Genomic DNA, 21,703 nt, shown 5'->3' with positions numbered 1-21,703 from the left:
CCTGGATAGGCGCCTGATTTTCCAGGAACATCTGATCTTGGCGATCCAACGAGCGAGTGCGGCGGTATAACGAACGTACCCATTCATTGCTTTCATTGCTTTCCATTCATTGCATTCAAAGCTTAGTGTTGACAACAAGCTGCTAATTGACAAACAAATAATTAGACCAGCTATGTTGTACGCCTGTCCCATATTCTGTAGCCTCAAGAAGACTCCTTTACGGAGACTAGAGACAATGCAGATGCTGATATTTGCACGGTATTTGCACGAACAGTGACAGATACATTTCATTGAATGATCTGTTAGATCTGGCAGTAGTCGAGACGGTCACTGAACACATAATGGGCTATCTTATAGATTTTTCAAGTTCTTTCTACCGAAAAGCCCGCTGACGAAGGACGTCACGGCGCTTAGGAGTTATCATAATCAACCCCGAAAACACGGACTGATTTATGAAATGCTTGATATCTTCCATGAACGGCGCGAATGTGATCGCGCTTAGTTCATGGAAAATGCTGGCTAAGATAATTCACGTTTTCTCGTGAAATCAGAATAATTCTTACCTGGTTTTTTCATGAACTTTTTCCAGGGGGCAACACCCATCTACTATATTCAGATATGAGGTACCGAAACCGCAACATAACGATAAATCTCGCGTAAGCCTCGGCAGGAAGCAGGAAGTCTTAGACTGAATGCTGAAATGAGGCTCTGTTGGGCAGAGGAGAGCCACCCGTTAACACAAGCAGGGTGCCTCCCATCAGCCTGTCGTGGCATAGACGGCGCTTTACCTTGCGGACGTCTTGGGGCTCAATATTGAAGTATCATCCCGCTGATCCGTCCTTTTCCTTCACCAATCCCTTTCCCCTCCTCCTACCATTCCCGCGTGTGAGAGAGATGTAAATATTGTAAATACTTTGTACAGTAGACCTTACATTTGCTAAAGAGAAATGTATAATAAAGTATTTTCGATTTTGGTTCAATTTAAATTCGTAGAGAAAAATTGGCCGAAAATCGCTAAATGACATCATAATAAGCTGAGAAGAGGCAAAAAAATTATCAGCATCAATGTATAGAGTATAAAATTCTCTATCGATCGGTATACACCACGACATGAATAAATATTTAATGAGATATGGAGCTATAAAAACACATGACATTGAAATGAACAAAACTTTTGAAACTACCTAACAGTTTCATTTCTGCGACTCTTCTCATTATGAAAATATTGCGTATCAACTAAATTTAGTGTATGGGAAACCAAAGTGGAAATTTTCTGGGAGTGCCATTTGAAAAAACGAAGTTGAGTGTGGTTTCTTAGTAACTATAATGGTTAAAGCGATTTCAAATATGATCTCGGAATGGCATTCTGACGTCTTTCAATAACGCTTCCATTTCATGCTTCCAGCTTAGCAATTAGAGGAGATACCGCTCGCTAACTAAATTCTGGGACACCTTATATTTCATTTAAATAAGATCAATAATGAATTGTTGGATTGACATTCGACCTGAAAAGATATTTTATATGAATACTCCCTCTCTCTCCATTCAGCTCATTTAATCGAAATCAAAACATCGAATCTATGGAACAGCTGATTTTTCGAGAGGTTTGAAAATTCAGTCGAAAAAACAGTTTTAAATTAAAATCTAATTTAATTTCGTTGATCTGGAAATAATTATACTCAACGATATGCGCAGCAACATATCCAATTATTTTTCACCTAAATAATTACATTTTCATGTTTTTTTCGCCTTTATTCTACGTTAATATGTTGCAAATACTTGACATGAAAATAATGTATTTTTGAATTAATTTTATATGTGCATTCAGCATTTTTCACTCATATATTTTGATGACTGTAATTCAAATTTTCCGTTTTCATTTATCAGATAGGCCAAATTTATTGAGTGACTTAGTGAGAGAAGGGGATATGTCACACAAGTTTTTTTTGTTTCAATGGATCGTGCTGCTATATACCTGTGGACCATAATACGAACTCTTTAGAAGTGTGCCATATCCCCATATCATTTTTCAAAATGAATAATGATTTATTTTAGTGTAGTATTTTAGTGTAGTTTGAGTCACTTCAATAAAATCTTAATTTTCTGAAAAGTTTGATTTTGGACATTGAAAGTAAATAGCCTATAGTTTTATATTATTCCAAAAAGATATTGAAAATATCTTAAGTTAAAAAAGCAGCATATACAGGGTGAACACGAAATCATTGTATAATTTCTTGAACGTCAACATTAAAGTTATTAATACGTTATTGTGTCATAAACTTATTGAATTTCATCTTCGATTTATCATTTTTTCAAGTTGTTTCACAATAGATAACATCATAGTTCTGCAGTATTGAATTCACCAAAAGTAGCTTCTGCGCATCCAGTTGGAACATGTGTTTTATGGGTAAAAAGAGAATTTCATGTTCTACCTCAATAGTCTTTTTAATCGGAGAAGCGGAAATCTTGCATAATACGTTATGCCGGATTCCTATCAACTAAAACCCCTTCCCCTCTCTTGCTCATCCTTAGCGGAAACCGCTTTCGTATAACTTCACTAAGGGGGCTGTCAAATATATCCGTCTCATAATCTCTCTTCTCTCTCTTTTGTTTGTGCCTAATAATTTTATATATACATCTCTACTTTTTTTCGTTTGACATTAGACTTAGCATCATGTTGTTTGAATTTAATGGCATTCCCGATTCTTGTGCCCGAGAGGGCTTGCGTATTGTCTCTCAAGCCACCTTCTGATGTCCAATATCAGGCTATAGTTTCATCGTTCCATTTAGCCTGCCACCTTATTATTAGATTTTCTATCGCCATGGCATTACTTATAAAAGTATATGGGCATTACCCATATATTTTTAATATCTTTTCTGTATCAGGAATTCTATGGGGCAACTCCAGATATCAGTCCGGCGCTTTCTGCTGAAATTATCCTTTAAGCGCAATATATTCCTATAGCAGCTTTTCTTTTTGAGGTCACCAGTTTTTCCAAAAGTTTTTCATTTTCAATAACTGTATGCTAAGAAGGTGATGCATACAGTATCTGAAAGTGTGCCACACTAGGGAGTACTTTTCTTTTAGATGAGCGGGGCCCACCTACATTCGGTATAATTTTAGTAAGGGCAGCTATGGTTTTCTCTACTTTTTGAGATACTTCATCCACATGGAGAAAAATGTCAATTCAGTATCTAACCATACTCCCAAGTATGGGAGTATGGTTAGATACTGGATATACCGTTTCTCCTTGAACCTTGAAATGAATGGGGGATGTCTTCCTCTTCTCTGTGAAAAGAGCGAACTTCGTTTTTTCCGGGGCAAACTTAAGGTTAACCGACTCCAGCCAGTTTGATACGAATTGCGGGGCCGCATTCATAAGCAGTTCCTCTCCTTTTGCCACAACTATCATGGTAGTCTGGAGAAATTCATCATGAACTATTTAAAATTATTGGCTCGTTAAGCAAGCGGTGATTGGTAATTGGTATAAAATCTGGCTGTTAACCGGGCTGGGTCTTTTCAAACATAAATCGTCATGTACAGAGTGGGCCAAATCATTGTTTCTGAGTTACAGCATGTTTTTCGAAAATATGCATTTTCGAAAATAGAATGCAAATATTTACTTGTAGCTGTCAAATTTTAATTTAGGCAGTAAAGACGCTCTTCAGAGAATTATAAAAAATGGGATATGATACTTTGTTTTACACAAACCAGGGATTTGTATCACCAGAGGTATTCAGAGAGAAAATAACCTCTTAGAGACATTTTTTCGAGATTGCGACACAACCTAATCGATGGTGGTCAGTTTGAAAAGAAAAAGTCAAAATTATATGAATCAAATAGGAATGAGGGGTTGGAAGAAATAGTCGTTTTAGGAGATTTTGGAAATAATCCCAAAACGTCAACGCGAAATTTGAAAATTTCAACAGGCCTACCAAGAACTAACGTCAGGAGGATTTAAAAAAAACACAAATTCAAGGCATACAGGACCAGAAGAGTTCTTCAACTCAGACCAATAGATTGTGAACGCCGCATGGCTTTTTGCCATTCCTGGAAAGTTGTAACCAAGTGATTTTTCGTTAAATTGTATCTAGACAGATGAAGCTTGTATGAGCAGTGCCGGCATTTTCCACCGCAACAATTCCTATACTTGGGGACAACAAAATCCTCATTCTATTGTGGAGTAGAGAAGTCAATGAAGATTTGAATTCAGTGTGTGGGGGGTAGAATTATTGGCCCTTTCATTTTCAATGGCACTCTCACATCTTAGAGGTGTTTAGAAATTTTAAGACAAAATATTGAACCCCTTGTTGATGAGTTGCCAGTAATGGAGCTCAAAAAATATTTTTAACAAGACGGGGCTTCGCCTCACAACACTGCAATTGTAATCAATTTTTTTGCGGCAAATTTTGGTAATAATTGGATAGCCAACCAAGGACTCAACCGTTGGCCGGCCAGGTAACCAGACCTAACGCCTATGGACTTTCACCTCTGGAGAAATTTGAAAAATCGTATTTTTAAATTGCCGACCAATTCTAGAAAGAGTTGAAAGCGGCAGTGATGCAAAGTTTTGCTTCTCTCACTCCTATTGAACTTATTAATTCGGCAAAAAACGTTCAGAAAAGGTATCGCCTGTGTGTAGGAGAAGCTGGTAGACATTTGGAACACCTTCTCTGAACGAATATATTTCATTGTTTTTTCTTCATCATTATTATAATTATTGTTGAAGTTCCATTCATTAGTAGTGAATATAGTATAAATTAATATTAGTTTTATTGAAATTATGCGTTTTAGTTACTGCTGTGAAAAGCTTTCGCAACTTCTGATAGCTACTACTGAACAATTTTTTTCTGAGTTATTGACGCATCGCGTCATCCAAAGCCTACCTGATCAAAGTGTGCGGTCCAAAGTCTACATGAAAACACATAAAAGGTATGTATTTCAAAGAGGCCTTTAACAAAACATCAAGTTTGCTACATTTTTGGAGAGGTTATTTTAAGCTCCAGTGAAATATGCAGAAATATACAGGGTGTCTCATTGAAAGAAATAGTTTTCCATCAATAACGATTGGTATCGAGGGTCGTTCGACAATTCGCCAATATCTTAGAACTTTATCAAGAATGTGTTACTTTTTCTGGTTCATAAGAGTAAATGTTCACTCTTTGTAATATTTTATAGGCATCTATCACCTTATAAAGTCATAGTTTAAATCTTGGAAGTATCTCAAAACTTTTATACATGTTCTGTCTTGAGACTGTCTGAAAAAATAAAGTCAGTACCATAATAGGAGAGACTCGCCATATCCCACAACAATAAAGTGAAACCTGCAGATATAATTCGTGATCGGCGTGGCGCGTATATCCATAATTCCCCGGAAAAGGGTCGACTCGAGAAATGCCGAAAGCAGTCTATATTGAGGGGTGGTAAATCGGCGTTTAGCGAGTCAAAGATTAGATAAAGATCGATGAAGTGCAGAGATGGATTAAATTGCCAGTCGAAAACAACCGCAGTGATTTAGTCGTGGTGATGCTTTGTTGGCAAATTAACAACCCTCTATTACTGATAGAGAATGCCTTACGACGTTCTCTTGGAATAATGTTTGTCGTGTGTAGATTATTGCAGTATTCTGTATTTGAATTTAAATAATGACAGATATGGCAGTTGATTCCAGGCGGACCAATCAACTGAATTCAGTTCACCTGAAACAAAAATAAACTGAAATAACAAATAATCTTTTAACGGTAAGATCACCGCACTTCTCAGTCACCCAAAAACTTCTTAGGGCTGCTCGAAGGACAATAGGTATTCAGCAATTTAAACTGTTTTAACAATCTTCAATTTTTCCATTCTACCAATTTATTATTTCAAATATTTCCACCGCCCTATGATTTACTTTGGGGTTTTTGAGGAAAACAGCTCTTACGGGCGAACGATCAGAAAACAAGAGAAAACCAAGGGTAGTTGATTATTAATTTGGCAGAAAGAAGAATTTTTGGGTGTGTTAAAAGTTTTCCCTGTTGTTTCGAGAAAAAAGAACTTCCAAGAGACAAAATATCACTTTATAAGGTGATCGATGCCTATAAGTTTATTATAAAAATATAAGCAAAAAAACAAAGTAGGTCAGACGACAGCCGGCTGGTGAGTCCCACTCATGAAGCCACGGCTATTGTGAATGATGATTCGATCCCAACCCTGGGATGATGAGTATTCTCTCGGTATCATTTGAAATGATAGAAATTATAGCACAAGTTTCGGTTTTTGAGGGTTGTCGTTGTTTTTTAGGTGAAATTACCAAACTGAATCGGTGACATGAATAAAACAAGTGATTCAGGAACTTATAGAATGCTTTGAATAAAATATTTTATGATAAGATACAGAGTGTATCAAGTTCAATCGGTTGAAATGGAAATGAATGATTTTGAAAGTTTTGCTAAGCCAATGACGAGTATCAATGTAGAAGTGGAACGTTTACATATGAAAATTACATTTTCATCATTATTTCTCCCTACCGCTATATTTTCGGAGGCTGAAATTTTGTATGTAGGTTTGTTTTATGTTGTAGATGTGCAATAAGAAATAATTTTTGAATATTCTAACTACGGCGCCAGCCGCGAGGGAAAAAGGCGCGTTCATAAAACAGAATTATTGTTTCTCATCACTCTTTGTATTGTCTACTGACAAAAAAGCTGTGAACGTTGTATATATAGACATTCTGTAGTATATTAAATATCAGCATTGCACCCGTGTGTAGCCGGGGCTGTTCGCTGGTTATTTGACGAAATTATTCATCTTGAATTATAGTACACATAATTTTTTTTGGGATTGTACACATTTTTGGTAGATTGAGCTCAATGTTAGAGGAATATATGTTGATACGATAATATAAATTCAAATATCTTAAAATATCTCAAAAAGTTCTGAAAATTATAATCAACTGTCAGAAACATTAATGTTGACAGCGCATCGATTTATGTTCACTTTGATCAGGTTAAATAGGTATAGTGCATTAAATGGCTGTAAAACTTTGTAAAAGCCGCCTCGCCTTCATTTTTTTCTACCGTTTTCAAGTTGAGGAAAATAAATCTTTGAACTTACCAATTAAAAAAAAATTACAAATCAAAATCATTACTTACTTCATAAGATAGAAAAGTTGAACCAAGGAGACTTTTGTCACAGTAGGTATACTATACAGTGCTAGTCAAAAGTCCCCTCCCCCCCTCGTATCTTTTGAACGGGTATACGTATAATAATGAAATTTGGAGTGTGGAAATAAATGGATGTAGGCTTCTTAACTGGTCATAACAGGTGACGCAATAGTCATAAATGACGTCACAAGGCCACTGTGACCAACAATTTTAAATGGGACCCTATGGCAAGTGACAGCTCGTTTGAAAGGTATTGAAAATACCTATTCAGTCATACCAATTTTGTTTGGGTTTCGGCTGATTTTGATTGATAAATTAAAGAAATACGAAAATTATAGTTTCGCATTTAATTAATAAAGATTTAAGAACCAGTTCTTATAATAAGTGTTCAAAATGTGCTCCATCTACTTCCTGGCAGTAATGCATCCTATTGCTAAACTCTTGTCGTACTCGTCCCAGTGTGTCAGCGGAAATTGCCCTACATTCTTCAACAATTCGTTGTTTCAGAATGGCAATACTGTCAGGTGCTGTAGCGTAAACCTTAGATTTCAAGTACCCCCATAGAAAAAAATCTAATGGTGTAAGGTCCGGTGACCGAGCTGGCCATTCGATCGAACCTCGTCGTCCAATCCATCTACCACGATATTCTTCATCTAGGTAACGTCTTACTGCACCGTAATAGTGTGCAGGAGCACCATCTTGTTGAAACGTTATTTCCAAGTTGTCGAATTCATCTGGATTATCTTCTAGAATTTCAAGAATTAACGCCTCAATATCAGTTTGTAACATCTCCAGATACAATTCACCGGTTAAGTTAGCATTGAGAAAAAGAGGCCCAACTATGTGGTTTCCCAAAATACCTGCCCAAACATTTACTTTTTCTGGAAATTGAGTATGTTTTTCACGAAAGATGTGAGGATTTATGTCACTCCAATACCTCACATTTTGAGTGTTAACATTTCCATTGAGAAAGAAAGTACTTTCGTCACTAAAACAAATTGTCTGTATGTAGCCTGGTTGTTGGTTCATTTTATCGGACATAGTTTCACAGAATTCTAGTCTTCGGTCGGGGTCATCATCTGAAAGTTGGTGCACCATTTTTAATTTGTATGGATGAAATTTGTTTTTAGCCAACACCCTATGTACTGTCCTTTGACTGACTTCACAGATAGACGCAACTTGGGCTGTGGAAGAAGTAGGGTTCACTACCATTTCTCCAAGTATGTCAATTTTTTTGTCATCACTAATTGTTGGTCGACCAGATCGTTTGGCATCTTGAACACTACCTGATGCTTCAAACTTCCGAAGAAGCTCCCTCAAATAAACCCTCGATATAGGGCGATCGGGGTACACTCGTTCCGCTGCATGGAAATTGTTTCTACATTCACCAATTATCAAGATAGCTGCTACTTTGTCGGCTACAGTACGTACCATTTTGCCTATGTAAACACTTAAACGTCTCGTTAAACAATAGCTTAGGTAAATTTTCAAGGTATAAACACTTTTGACAAGTAGATAATTCAAACACGTCAACCTTTTTGACAATGAACCAGAGGCGTACTTTAAAATCTTTATTAATTAAATGCAAAACAATAATTTTCGTATTTCTTCAATTTATCAATCAAAATCAGCCGAAACCCAAACAAAATTGGTAAGACTGAATAGGTATTTTCAATACCTTTCAAACGAGCTGTCACTGCCATAGGGTCCCATTTAAAATTTTTGGTCACAGTGGCCTTGTGACGTCATTTATGACTATTGCGTCACCTGTTATGACCAGTTAAGAAGCCTACATCCGTTTATTTCCACCCTCCAAATTGCATTATTATAAGTATACCCGTTCCAAAGATACGAGGGGGGGAGGGGACTTTTGACTAGCACTGTATATAGTAATCCCACTTCGGGTGATTTTTGGTTTGAATTTTCTACACGCAGACCCAGGAGTTGCAATCTCAGGTCTGCGCAAACGACAAGTTCAAGACAGGCACGCAACCCTTCCATAGTTGTCGAATTTCCTGGGTTTAACCCAACCTACTGTGAAATTTTGTCACATCCGAATATGAACATCTGACGATCCCATGAATTTTTAAAATCTACTTGAAACAGTTCATCATTGTCCAAATGATCTGGGTTACTTGAATATTACACAAATGCAAAATTATCATTTGTACAATTTTCTCAGGTGCCCAACATGGTTTTCATGGACTGTATTTTTTGAGCAGTTTATATGAATAGTTGTTATGTTGAGCAGTGTTTAGACGCTTTGGTTGAGATTGTAGTAGGGAGAAATGTCATTAGTGTCAAATACGTCAGCATAGTAAAAACTGAAACTCCTGGACACCAACATCAAAGGGACCGACGCTAAGTGGGACTACTGTATATAAGTATACTGCGCTTTTGTGGAAAAAATACTCCAACTTCCTGATACAATTCAATGTAATATTTTCACTATAAGAAATTCACAAAACCACAATATGTGTCAGCTGGAGTAAATTCACTGCGATAAAAACTGGTAACATAAAGTTTTCATAAAAAAACACCATTCCTAAATGGACATTAACATTTCGCAATGAATAATTTTGAAGATTATAAGGAAAATACAAATAATGTGATAAGCAGAGAATGATTTAAGTAAATTATTTAACTGAGAATGAATGGAATGAATAATACATAATATACATTTTTGGGAAAGAAAGTTTTTGGCTTTCTACTACTCCATCTTGATTCAAAAAAAAGGGGTGAGGGAATCTTCCAAAGAAAGGAAGGAAATAATCAATTTGAAAATAAGTAACTCTTTACATGGATGTGTAGATCATGCCAAAAACTTTCTTTCCCAAAAATTAATCACTTCTAAAAATATAACCCCTTCAACATAATATACAATTTTCCAATTCATTATACGAATTGGTAATTGGGAAATCAAAAACTTATTTGGGTTCGAATACTATTTGCCTATTCTTGGCAATAATTCCACTCATTGAATAGAGTTTGTAGCAGTTCAACGCAAAAATAGTTCACGACCCAAGTTTCCATTAGGAGGAGATAATCATAACATAATTGTTGATGGTAGTTTTGCTAAAAATGTATATTTATTTTATCTGATGTGAAGAATATTACTGAAGTTCAGTCCCAACACAAAACCGTTATTTTCAACACCTCGACACGTGTTTTAATCACCAAGTGATCATCTTCAAGAGGAAGTTTAATCTTCCTCCTAACCTCCTTCCTCAGGAGGAAGATTAAACTAAACTCCAGTAATATTCATTACTACACCAAAGGTTCCAAACAGTGCATCACAAGTTATCTAAAGTATATGATGGAGTACGTTGTGGCGACTCACGAAGGAACGCCATCGACAATATTCTTACCACAAATAGTAGTAGATACCCCAGGTAAAAGCTTTAACATGATTTTACCACTCGTAACGTATTGATTGATTGATTTTTCATTGATAAGGAAATAGCATGTGCCTTTTAATTTTCACATAAAATGCAACATAAAACCAACAAATGCTTTTTTGTCGTCTATAAATCTACAAGACAAACTCACCCTCTTGGTCAACAATCCTTGTTGGCTCAATTGTAATCAGAGTAAGCTAGCTCATAGCAAAAGCTTCGTAACTTTGCAAGTGAAGAAACTAGTGCTTTGTATTGTATGGTCAATAGACGCAACTTATGAAAATACTGATTTTATATGTTGTAATCACAAATCATATTTCCTCTTGGAGGCAAGATAAGTTACTTCGGAAAAAGAAAAACATCCCGTATTTATGCATAAATGAGGAATATTACTATGAGCTTGAAAATAAAATCCTCAGTTTGGCTTCGGTAAATTCCAGAACATGAGGATCAATCGTTGGCAAATGCTGATGCACCGAATTAATATTTGAGTAGTCTTCTGATGTAAAAGAAATCGATCTGAGAGTTGCTACTAGAACTTTTGAACGCCACAAAAATAAACAAACGTGGAAAAAGCATGGTTCAGTAGCTACTGTATGAAAAAGGTATCATTATAAGGAACCCATTGTTCAAGGAGAGAAACAATGGTATAGTTTATTCAAAAATTGGTTGATATTATTCATCTTCAGATAACTTCAAGGTAGGTAGCAGGAAATATCTTCATCCAAATCAGATTACATACGCAAACTATAATAATGTCTCTAAATAAGGTCGCCATAAACAAGGGAATCAAATCTAGAATACTGACTATCAATCCAATCGTTTTCTAATTTTTGATGATGCCATATTTGGTATCTCACAGAGACCAAATGAACATCCATGGCAAAGGTTTTTTTGATTCATCCCAAAAATATACGTTCTATTTTCTTAATCCAGCAAGAAGTGAGAGTTAGTGAAATATGAATTAAAGCACTGTAGGGAGTTAGCCAGAGTTGCTACTTCAACAAATCTAAGAGCTGCCGTTTATAAACTGCACCTAAGATGCCAGCCTCTATCAAAGACGCCAATCATCTGGATGAATGCATGATTGAAATTGAATTGCATAACGTGATTTTACATAATTGCTTTCAGAATTATGCTGACTGCACCTGAAAGTACATCTTCCACAAAGAGAAATTTCTGTAAATTAAGTTTTTATAGTAATATTAACTTTCTCTAATTGATATATTGTCCATGTTTTGAGCACAGAAAACAGACACAACATAACTTGGAATTGAAAGAGACTCATAATGAACCGAGCTGGTCCTTTACCCATTTCAAATACTGTTACTAATCGCGTTGTATGTCTTAATTCACTCTGTACGTTATATTAACAAAATTTTCTCTATACGTAATAATAACGCAGTTTAATTTTTTACAGGTGAAAATATGGTTCCAAAATCGTAGAATGAAATGGAGGAATTCCAAAGAAAGAGAACTGCTTGCAGCAGGTGGATCCCGAGAACAGACCTTGCCCAACAAGAACAATCCACACCCCGATCTGAGCGATGCTGACGGGGACAAGCCAAAGCTCGACTTGAGCGACGTACAGGACATTTCACCAGCTAATTCTCCTATCGACCATCAGAGGGAAACAGGTCTGAATAACACAGGACACTGTGCTCCTGTAAATTATCATATGTTTGATGCGGTGGATTACGAGAGCTCTAATGATAGCGACGAAGAAATCAACGTTACTTGATTTGTCATCAAGAAAAGAATCAAAGAAATGTAATGACGAACTGTACAAAAATGTTAGTTCTCGACTGGAGTTGGCACTAGCGTCACCTAGCGACACGACTATGAAACTGCTTGAGTGTAAATAGAAATAGGGATCTTTTTTCTGATGTAATGATATGTTTCACAGGAACGAATTTGTATGAATACTAAAGGGCACTTGCTTATGATATATTGGGAAATATATGGGCATATAACCATAGTATAAAGATATCTTTATACTACGATATAACACGATGAATCGTTCAATGGAAAAACGATAAGGTTCCATACTTTGTCAGAATTGAGATTTCAATGGCATCTGTTGACTAGTAACATGAAGTATCAACACGCCCTCTAGCTCAAGGAAAAAACAATTCATTTCCACTAAATATGACGATTCAGTAATAAGAAGAAGTTACTTTGATTAAACTGCCATTTTTGTATTAAACCAAATAAATTGGTTTTTTTTTAATTCAATGTTATTGATCTGAGAACAATGAATTTATTGAGTGCGATATTGGAACTCGAATAAAATAAAGAAAACATTAGAATGCCAGGAAAATGACGGTTTTTTCAAAGTACCTAAATCCTACTGAAATGTTGTATAAAGTCATAATTTCTTATCTAAAAAACTTTCTTCGTAACATTTCGACCATTCTTGAACAGAGAGAAAATAGTCTTGCTTCACCTTCAAAGCTGACTTATTTAGAAAAACTGAAAATTTCTTAAAGCTCATTCCTGACCAAATAGAACTCAAACCCACAATCTGGAAATGAAATTGAAAAATTGTCAATCCATTACACCTCGTGTAATATCAATCCTGGGACATCCTGTATATTCGATTTCAGATCTCAGAGGGTGAAATTTTATCCGCAAAAACTTTTCTAGTTAGGGTAATAATTTGTTCGTAAATATGTCTAATCAGAGATTCCCAATATGAATTATTGAAATTTTCAGACAAGAAAAATAGTTCACTATCGTCTTTCATGAACTTCTTTATAAATATCATCATTTAAAAGTCAAAAGCATTCTCTAACTTTCAAGCACCAACAATTATTGTACTGTAACTATGGAATGCTTTTCTGTTTGTGATAATGAAATAACTATTAATAAAGTCATAAAAACATTAATCAAAGTTTCTCCAAAGTAAAACAATAGAAGAATAATGATGATATATACCCCTTGCTTATCTTATATGAGCATTATATTTTATGTTCAGATATAAACTTTGTTTTATAATTTGGTCTGGACTTCCACAATTATATTTCTGATAGTCACGGAAATGGTTTTTGTTCAAATCTAGAATCCGCTTACATAAATGTGAATCAAATCTGTATTTATTTTCAAAATGCCGTAACTTCAAACAAGTAATTTCATGAAAAATGATAAATAAAACTTGCTATATTTTGTTAACACTTACAGGTTCTGCAGGTTCGTCCTATAGGGACATTTTCAAAATAAAATAAAATTGTATGGGAAATAGAGCTTTCTATGTTTTTTCACCACTTGTATTTGTAACTATAATTTTATTACATTGTATTCGTTTGAAAATGTTCTTATAGGACGAAACTGCAGTAACTGTGGTTACAAATACCTACAAGTGGTAAAAAACATAGTAAAATTTTATTTTCCATTTTTCATGATGATCTCCTACCACGTAGTAACTAACGGCTCCATCCATCAATTCCTTCAAGATTTTTAATCAATTTCATTTTACACAATGAAGATTATGTTCGTTGAAAGATGATGTGATTGATAGAAGTTCGATATGAGGAAATTTTACTCATTTAATCTACTTCAAACTAATTTTGTTATTAATAATTGTTTCATTCATATGAGTTCGATAATGAGGAATTTAGACCAAGGATACTCGATGTATTTGAAAAATCATCTTCTAAACTGTCATCCCTAATCTTTCGCATTGGAAACCTAATAACCAGGTTAAGTTAAAAAACTCGAACCCTGCTCGATATCCTATGTCCTATAATTTAAGTTGCCAAAGTCATTACTAATGGTTACTTCCAATGATAGAAAATCTTTTGTATAAATCTATGTGAATATTGCTGTATAGTGTATAATTTTGTGAGTGATATTAATATTAAAGCACAATCAGATATTTGAAATTTTCGATGCATGTAAAAAGTATTTATTGATAGCTCAATCATAAGATAACTTTGAGACTATTGAATATAGGTAGGAATACTACAATTCTCCATGTAAATACTTATTTCTAAAATATTATGAATGTATAAAAATTAAAAAATCCTAAAAGTCACAAATTGTTTTTTTGCTGGGCTTAGTTTTTATCATTTTCATATAATCCTGAAAAACGAATTAACAGAATTTTTTCCAAATTTTATTACCAATAGTCATAAATTATGAAATAAGTGTAATTTATTTTTTAAATCAAAAAAGCACAACCTGAGCGGTTACAGTATTATTACCATCAAAGAATAATCTTTGAAACACTTTTTTTGAAACTAAATATTTCTTACTGTTTTTTGGATATATAACTTTTTTCAATCTGAAAAATTAACAAAGCTAAACTAATAGAGAATCTGCTGAAGTTTGGTAAAGGGGAAAGTGAAAAGTTAATGCGAAATATAAACCAATAGAAAATCAATTGAAAAAAATTAAAATTTCTCTGTGTATTGCAAATAGCTTTATGGACAGGGATCGTACTTGGTTGCCATTGTGAAAACGAGACTTATGTCAAAAGTAATACAGGCTATTTATTCACAAATGAGTTGAAAGTTTTCAAGTGAAAAAAATTGTTTTTCTTAACGTCGACCACTGATTGGACTCTTCACTGGTTTATATTATGCAGTACACTTTTGCAGATTCTCTATTGATTTAGATTTGTTTATTTTTCAGATTCTAGAAGGTTATATACCCAAAAAACATTAAGAAATATCAGAAAATATCATATTATAATTTCAAATACCGTGAGAAAATGTAAGCCGATCGATGGAAATTAATTGATAAGACATAATCGATAATCCATACTGGCCAAGCCTGTAGCAACCTATATGTTGGTGGTATAAAAAAATCGCGCTGGAAAATAGCAGAAGAGTGATCTGAAAAAACCAAAACGTATACAATCGCCATCTGTTTTTCTCTGTAGTCATCAGTACTAGGCAATTAGATAAAACTAAAAAAACATTCGTGGTCCAACCAGACAGTCCTGTTTCGACCAGTCATGTGCCTCATCACTGGTGCTAGACCTGACCACGAATTCATTGTTCGACCTAACTCAACGTGGGAATCCTTGTTTATCTTGGATAAATAAGGTTTGAGTTTTCTATCAGTCACAGAGATTGCGTGTTCACAAGGGGAGGTATCCATACTTACTCATACTTACGCTTGTTCTTCAAGTACAAATCCAGCTTGAATCAAACAGATGTTCGTGGTTCAACATGGCACAACTGGGATATCGAAACAGTGCTATCCGGCGTTGGATTTCGAATACTTTGTTATGGGCATTGTTTTTATTGCCTTGCAGTGAATATGCTCAAACGATAATATGTCTTTAGAATCATTGATCCAGTCGCCAGAGTAATCGTTGATACAAGCTGCAGGTGGGTAGACGGTTTAGAGAAGGTTAGTAAACATGACACTGTGGGAGAAACCGTAGTGGAACGGGTGATAGCAAGGAAGGAGGTCACAACATAAGCCCATCCAAAACGACCATAGTAGCATTTATCAAGAGCATGACCTATACATCTCCAAGTTGAAGATATACAACTGTTGAAAAAGGCTGAATATATAGAATCCCAAACTGATCAGGATGTAGAAGTAATGTTGTCCAAACATCTTTATGGAAAAAATGATGGGTCGAACAACAAACACGGGATGGAAACTGGATTATACTGTGGAATAAACTGGAATATACACTCGGCCAATACACGTCCGTTTTACAATAGAAAGTGTCAATCTCGCAAAGTATAATAATTTGAGGCCTCAACAAAATCGATTGATTATAGTGAGTTTCTGGACACTCAGAAATTACAGTCAACGATAAAGCTGATGAGAGAGCTAGATACGGATCATCAACTCCATAAATTGGCCCTGAACCAACTGAAGTGTAACAAACTTTATGGAACAAGATCAGAAAATGAGTGAATAATAAAAGCATGAAGAGTACTGAGAAAACTTGGAAAATATACCTAGTAACACATGGGAAAACCTTTATAAACAGGCCGTCTGAAAGAAAAACTGAAGAACTGATTTAACAGTCACATTGTACATTAAGAGGACACCTGAACAAAGAAGACCAGAGAGCTTCTAGATGTAAATAATGCAACAAGATGACATAGGCAGCTCGTCATTTTTATGCCAAGCACTTCACATGAGGCAAGCTATTTATGGTCAACCCAAATTATCTCCGGAAGAATATAAGAATTATAGATAAACATTCAATTAAGGGTCTGCAAAACTAGTACAGAGAACAGGAATGTTGGTAAAGGTGTCATAAAAAGATGGGAGGAGAAACGCAACAAGCCCAGCGTTTTCCGGCGACGACTTATAAGTAGAAAAAAAACTTAAAATAATAGAACACATTTTCTCACGTAATAGTTGAAAGAACTATATACAGGGTGTTTCAAATTCGATCCTCACCATTGGGATCTCGGAAACTATGAGAGATAGGAAGATGGTTAAGTTGGGCAAAGTTGTGCAATTACCTGACTAACAATATGTCGTTAAGAAAGTTCTGAAATTCCGAATATATCCTCCGGAATAAACGGAAATTTTGGAAAATGTTTTTTTTTATTCGAAGGATTCGAATAAATTGCATTTCCACATTGCCACTTTTTCCCTGCTACATATTCGTGTTTTCTGATTTGAAATCCGACGATTCGTCTTCCGGCCACCATCATCAACTTTATTTTTTGTTATGGGCCCCAGATTGGATTCTTTCTGTTTTGAATAGAACCAGATTTTACCTTTTGAATGATATATCATAAGTTATCATTCTTTATCGAAAAATTGGAGATATTGAAAAAAAATTTCTTATCATAATAGGCTTTGACTTTAATGTTTCCAAATTTGACTTTCAATTTGTTACACTCGATCACATTTTGTTATTGTGTAACTTTTCATACTCATCAAAACAAAAACGTACCGCCATTAAATATCAACATTAATAACACATGCATTTATAGTACTGAAAGTGTTAAATTTCTTGGAATTTTTTTGGACGAAGACTTATCATTTCGAACTCACTGTCTACAGCTTTCTAAGACACTGAACTCAAAATGTTACCAAATCAGAAATCTTAGATATCAATCAAGAATAAACTATGGTATTGCAGTCTGGGGTGGATCAGCATATGCACAAAATGTTTTTCTGGCTCAAAAGCGCATTGTTAGATGTATTGCTAGAGTCTCATTTAACCATAGTTGTCGTGACCTTTTCAAAAACATGAGGATTTTAACAGTTAGTGGTATTTTCATTTTAGAACTTTTGAAGAATATACACAAAGCTCGTGACGACCATATGCGTGTAGATGAACTACACAATTATGATACTAGACAGAAAGGCAAATATTGCGTTCCCTTCAAACGCTTAAATATTAGCTTAAATTCACCTACTGTACTTGGCTTAAGACTCTATAATCGACTTCCACAAAGATATAGATCCTTTTCAAACCAGAAATTTCTTATTGAAGTGAAAAAGATACTAATTGATCTGTGTCCCTACTCCCTAGAAGATTATTATGAATTAATTTTTTAAAGAACAACCTGTAAACATGTATTATTTCACTATCCTATGTTAATTGTATTTTGTCTGCAATCCTTGTTATGCATGTACATAATTTATTTTATTTTATCATTTTACTCACTGTACTTTGTTGTATGTCTATATGTTTTTTGACTTGTCCTATAGCTGTATTTGCTCGAATGGATAAATAAAGAATTGAATTGAATTGAATATTGTACAAGTCATTCAATTTTTGGCAAAAAATGACGGTCACGAATGAAGAAAAAAGAGATATGATACAAAATTACAAATACGATAGAAACAGTGTTAGGACATCGGAAATGTATTTAAACTTGTATCCCGAAAGACGACAACCATATCGAACTATGTTCAAGTTATTGGATCAAAATTTCACCAAGTTTGGTTCGTTTGAAAAACTAATGAAAAAATACGGAAACAGAATCGACAATCAAAATTTGATAAATGGTGTATGAGATAAATTAGACATTGTGTCCTTTTCAACGAAAATAGAACTTTGAACAAATAACAATAATTACTTAAAATGTAAAGACAAAAGTAACTCATAGCAAATGCTCAAAATGCTAGCCTTATTCATGATAACACAACTGTGGCCTTCTTCGAATATTATTCACTACATGATTAATTTCCCTCCTCCTCAATCTTCCGAACTCTCTAACAATGATGTGTTGAAGGTCCTTATTATTTTGATATTCCCTCTGACAATAAATTTTATTTTTCAGTATACCCCATAAGAATGTATCCATAACACTTAAGTCTGGAGACCTTGCTGGCCACTTCACTGGCTCATTATTCCCTACCCATTTATCACCAAACCTTTCAGTCAGGTAATTAGATAGTCGTCTGGTAGTGTGCGGTGGAGCACCATCATGTTGAAACCAGATGTTGTTATAGTTAGCCAAAGGTAGATCATCCAAATAGTCTTCGAAAATCGACATTAAAAACTGGTGATAGGTTTCTCCATTCAGAATTCCGTCAAATAAATGAGGACTCAAAATTCTATCTTTGTAAATTTCTGCCCACACGTTAATACTAAATCGCACTTCAGGTCAAATTTCTCGGAACTGCCTGGGTTTGTTTATGCTCCAAATGTGTTTGTTATTTCGGTTGAATACCCCACAATGCGTAGAAGTGCTTTCATCTGTCCAAATTACATTTTCCAGGAAAACAGGAAAATTAGATCTTCTTATTACCCAATTACAAAATTCTAATCGCCAAGATGCAATTTTTGAGATATATGTATTTTGTAACATTTTAAACCGCTTCTTTGATATGTTTCCAAGCACTTGTATGACAAATATTCATTTCGGAGAAAATTTGACGTGTAGATTTCTCCGGGCTCATGTTTATTTGCAAATTAATAATTTTTATTGGAAAGGACACAATGTTCAACTTACCTCATACATACCTCAATTATCAAATTTTCTTTAGTTTCCTGGGGTCCATTCTGTCTCCGTTTTTTTTCTAGGCTTTTCAAATGAACCAAATTCGGTGAGATTTTGATCCAATAACTTGAGCATAGTTCGATGTGGTTGTCGTCTTTCGGGATACAAGTGTAAATACATTGACGATGTTCTAACACTGTTTCTATATCGTATTTGTAATAAATTTTACCATATCTCTTTTTCTTCATTCGTGAAAGTCATTTTTTGCCAAAAATTCAGTAACTTGTACAATAACAAAAAGTCATCGGGTGTAACAAATTGAAAGTCAAATTTAGAAACATCAAAGTCAAAGCCTATTATGATAAGTATTATTTGTTTCCAATATATCCAATTTTTCGAAAAAGAATGATAACTTATGATATTTCATTGAAAAAGTAAAATCAGGTTTCCATTCAAAACAGAAAGAATCCATTGAAGCGCCCATAATAAAAAATAAATTTAATGATTTTGTCCAGAAAACGAAACGTCGGATAGCAAATCTGAAAACGATATTATGTAGCAGGGAAAAAGTGATGATGTGAAAGTACAATTAATTTTCGAACCCTTCGAAACATGAAGCCAGACAAAATTTAATCATCTTCGTATCTCTCATAGTTTCCGAGATCCCAATGGTGAGGATCGAATTTGAAACACCCTGTATATATTCCATGTCAGGATAGCATGATATAGAATTAGTAAGGGAGCTAGCAACGTTTGAAAAACAAGAATTTTGAAACAGTTGGTTTTTTGATATGCTGGCTCTCTTACTCTTTCGGTCCGGGCTACCTGGCTGACGTTAGTAGTTGCGTTTATTAATGCGCATCTTACCTGCACAGGTAAAAATCCTTAACTTTGAAAGAATTTTTTAAAGTGTAATTTTTAATTTTTTGCCTTTAGATTGATCCACTAGACATCAATTTTTTATTGCCAGGCATTTTTATTGTTGTTAATTATGTGCCATACGCGATTTTTTATTTTATTTCAATAAAAAATTCAATGTATTTTTGAATGTTTGTAATTTTTATATTATGTTCTTTAAACATGAAATAATCTAAAATTAATTTGCCAGACGTTAATTCGATTGTTAAGTATTGAATATAAATAAAAAAGTAATTAAAAGTATTGGGGTATAATGCTTGTGGAAGGTTAAAAAATTACATTTTTCAATTAAAAAAGTACTGATTATTACACGTGAATTACAAATATATAATGCAAAGTTGCAGATTTTTTTTATTAAAATATCTTCAGTCATTAAGAGTGTCACAAAAAAAAAGGCGACTTTATAATCATCCCTCTCACTGGCAAAGTATGTGAAGTAGATTTACTGGTACTATCTATTTCAGTCGATGGATCACGGTATTTTGCAATTAAACTTGTAAAACTTCTGCAACATTGTCTGTGATAGCCATCTGTTTCATTCATTACAGTAGGCAACTCGATGTCACTGTACGTTAATTTATATTTTAAACGTATATTCAAAACTTCCTGGCATTTCTTCAGTTTATCAACCACGAAAAGTATGATTTTATTTTTATGTCCTTTATAGAAAACACATTTCATTATAACAAAATTAATAAATGAAACATCACAAATTTGTCCATTTGCCGATGCACTTTGAACTGTCTCTCTCTAACCACAAGCAATACTTTTCGTTACTTTTTTATTTATAATTAATACTCAACAATCGAATTAACGTCTGGCAAATTGATTTTAGATTATTTTATGTTTAAAGAACATAATACAAAAATAACAGACATTCAAAAATACTTTGAATTTTTTACCAAAAAAAAATTAATAATCGCGTATGGCACATAATTAACAACAATAAAAATGCCTGGCAAAAAAAATTTATGTTTGGTGGATCTATCTAAAGGCAAAAAATTAAAAATTACGCTTTAAAAAACTCTTTTAAAGTTAAGGGTTTTGCCCGGAATAGCAAGAAAGACAGCATACCAAGAAACCAACTGTTCTGAAATTCTTTCTCGAAAACGTTGCTAGGTCCTATACTAAATTGATGTAGTTCCAACATCACAAAGCATCACGGGTCATGCCGGTAAAAACATACTCCATGGGCTGAAAAGTCTCGGGCCTAACACATAGATGACGCTTTCAGTTAGTACTTACTAACCTTCAAAAGAAAGCTGTTGAAATTTCATGATATTCTACTCATAAGTTTGTGAATTATTGTGCTAACAGTGTCACTACTTTTGTTATTTTCAAAACAATGGATCAAAAACA

The 21,703-nt window shown here is 34.3% G+C and overlaps 1 protein-coding gene across 1 annotated transcript in view; it reads left to right on the top strand.

The window, feature by feature from the left end:
- Positions 1–14,579, top strand: part of Dbx (homeobox protein Dbx) — a 60,784-nt gene extending 46,205 nt beyond the window's left edge. Inside the window, exon 4 of the mRNA XM_074185728.1 lies at positions 11,965–14,579. Coding sequence (XP_074041829.1) covers positions 11,965–12,285 — 321 coding nt within the window. The 3' untranslated portion in view covers positions 12,286–14,579. The remainder of the gene's footprint in view (positions 1–11,964) is intronic.
- The last annotated feature ends 7,124 nt before the right edge of the window (positions 14,580–21,703 follow it).

Source organism: Leptinotarsa decemlineata, unplaced genomic scaffold (assembly GCF_025532065.1).
Source record: "Leptinotarsa decemlineata unplaced genomic scaffold, Ldec_3_MD MMD2_tig00078346_RagTag_RagTag, whole genome shotgun sequence".
In the NCBI taxonomy this organism is placed as follows: domain Eukaryota; kingdom Metazoa; phylum Arthropoda; class Insecta; order Coleoptera; family Chrysomelidae; genus Leptinotarsa; species Leptinotarsa decemlineata.
The sequence above is the reverse complement of the archived record's forward strand: the minus strand, read 5'-3'. Positions and strand labels throughout refer to the sequence as shown.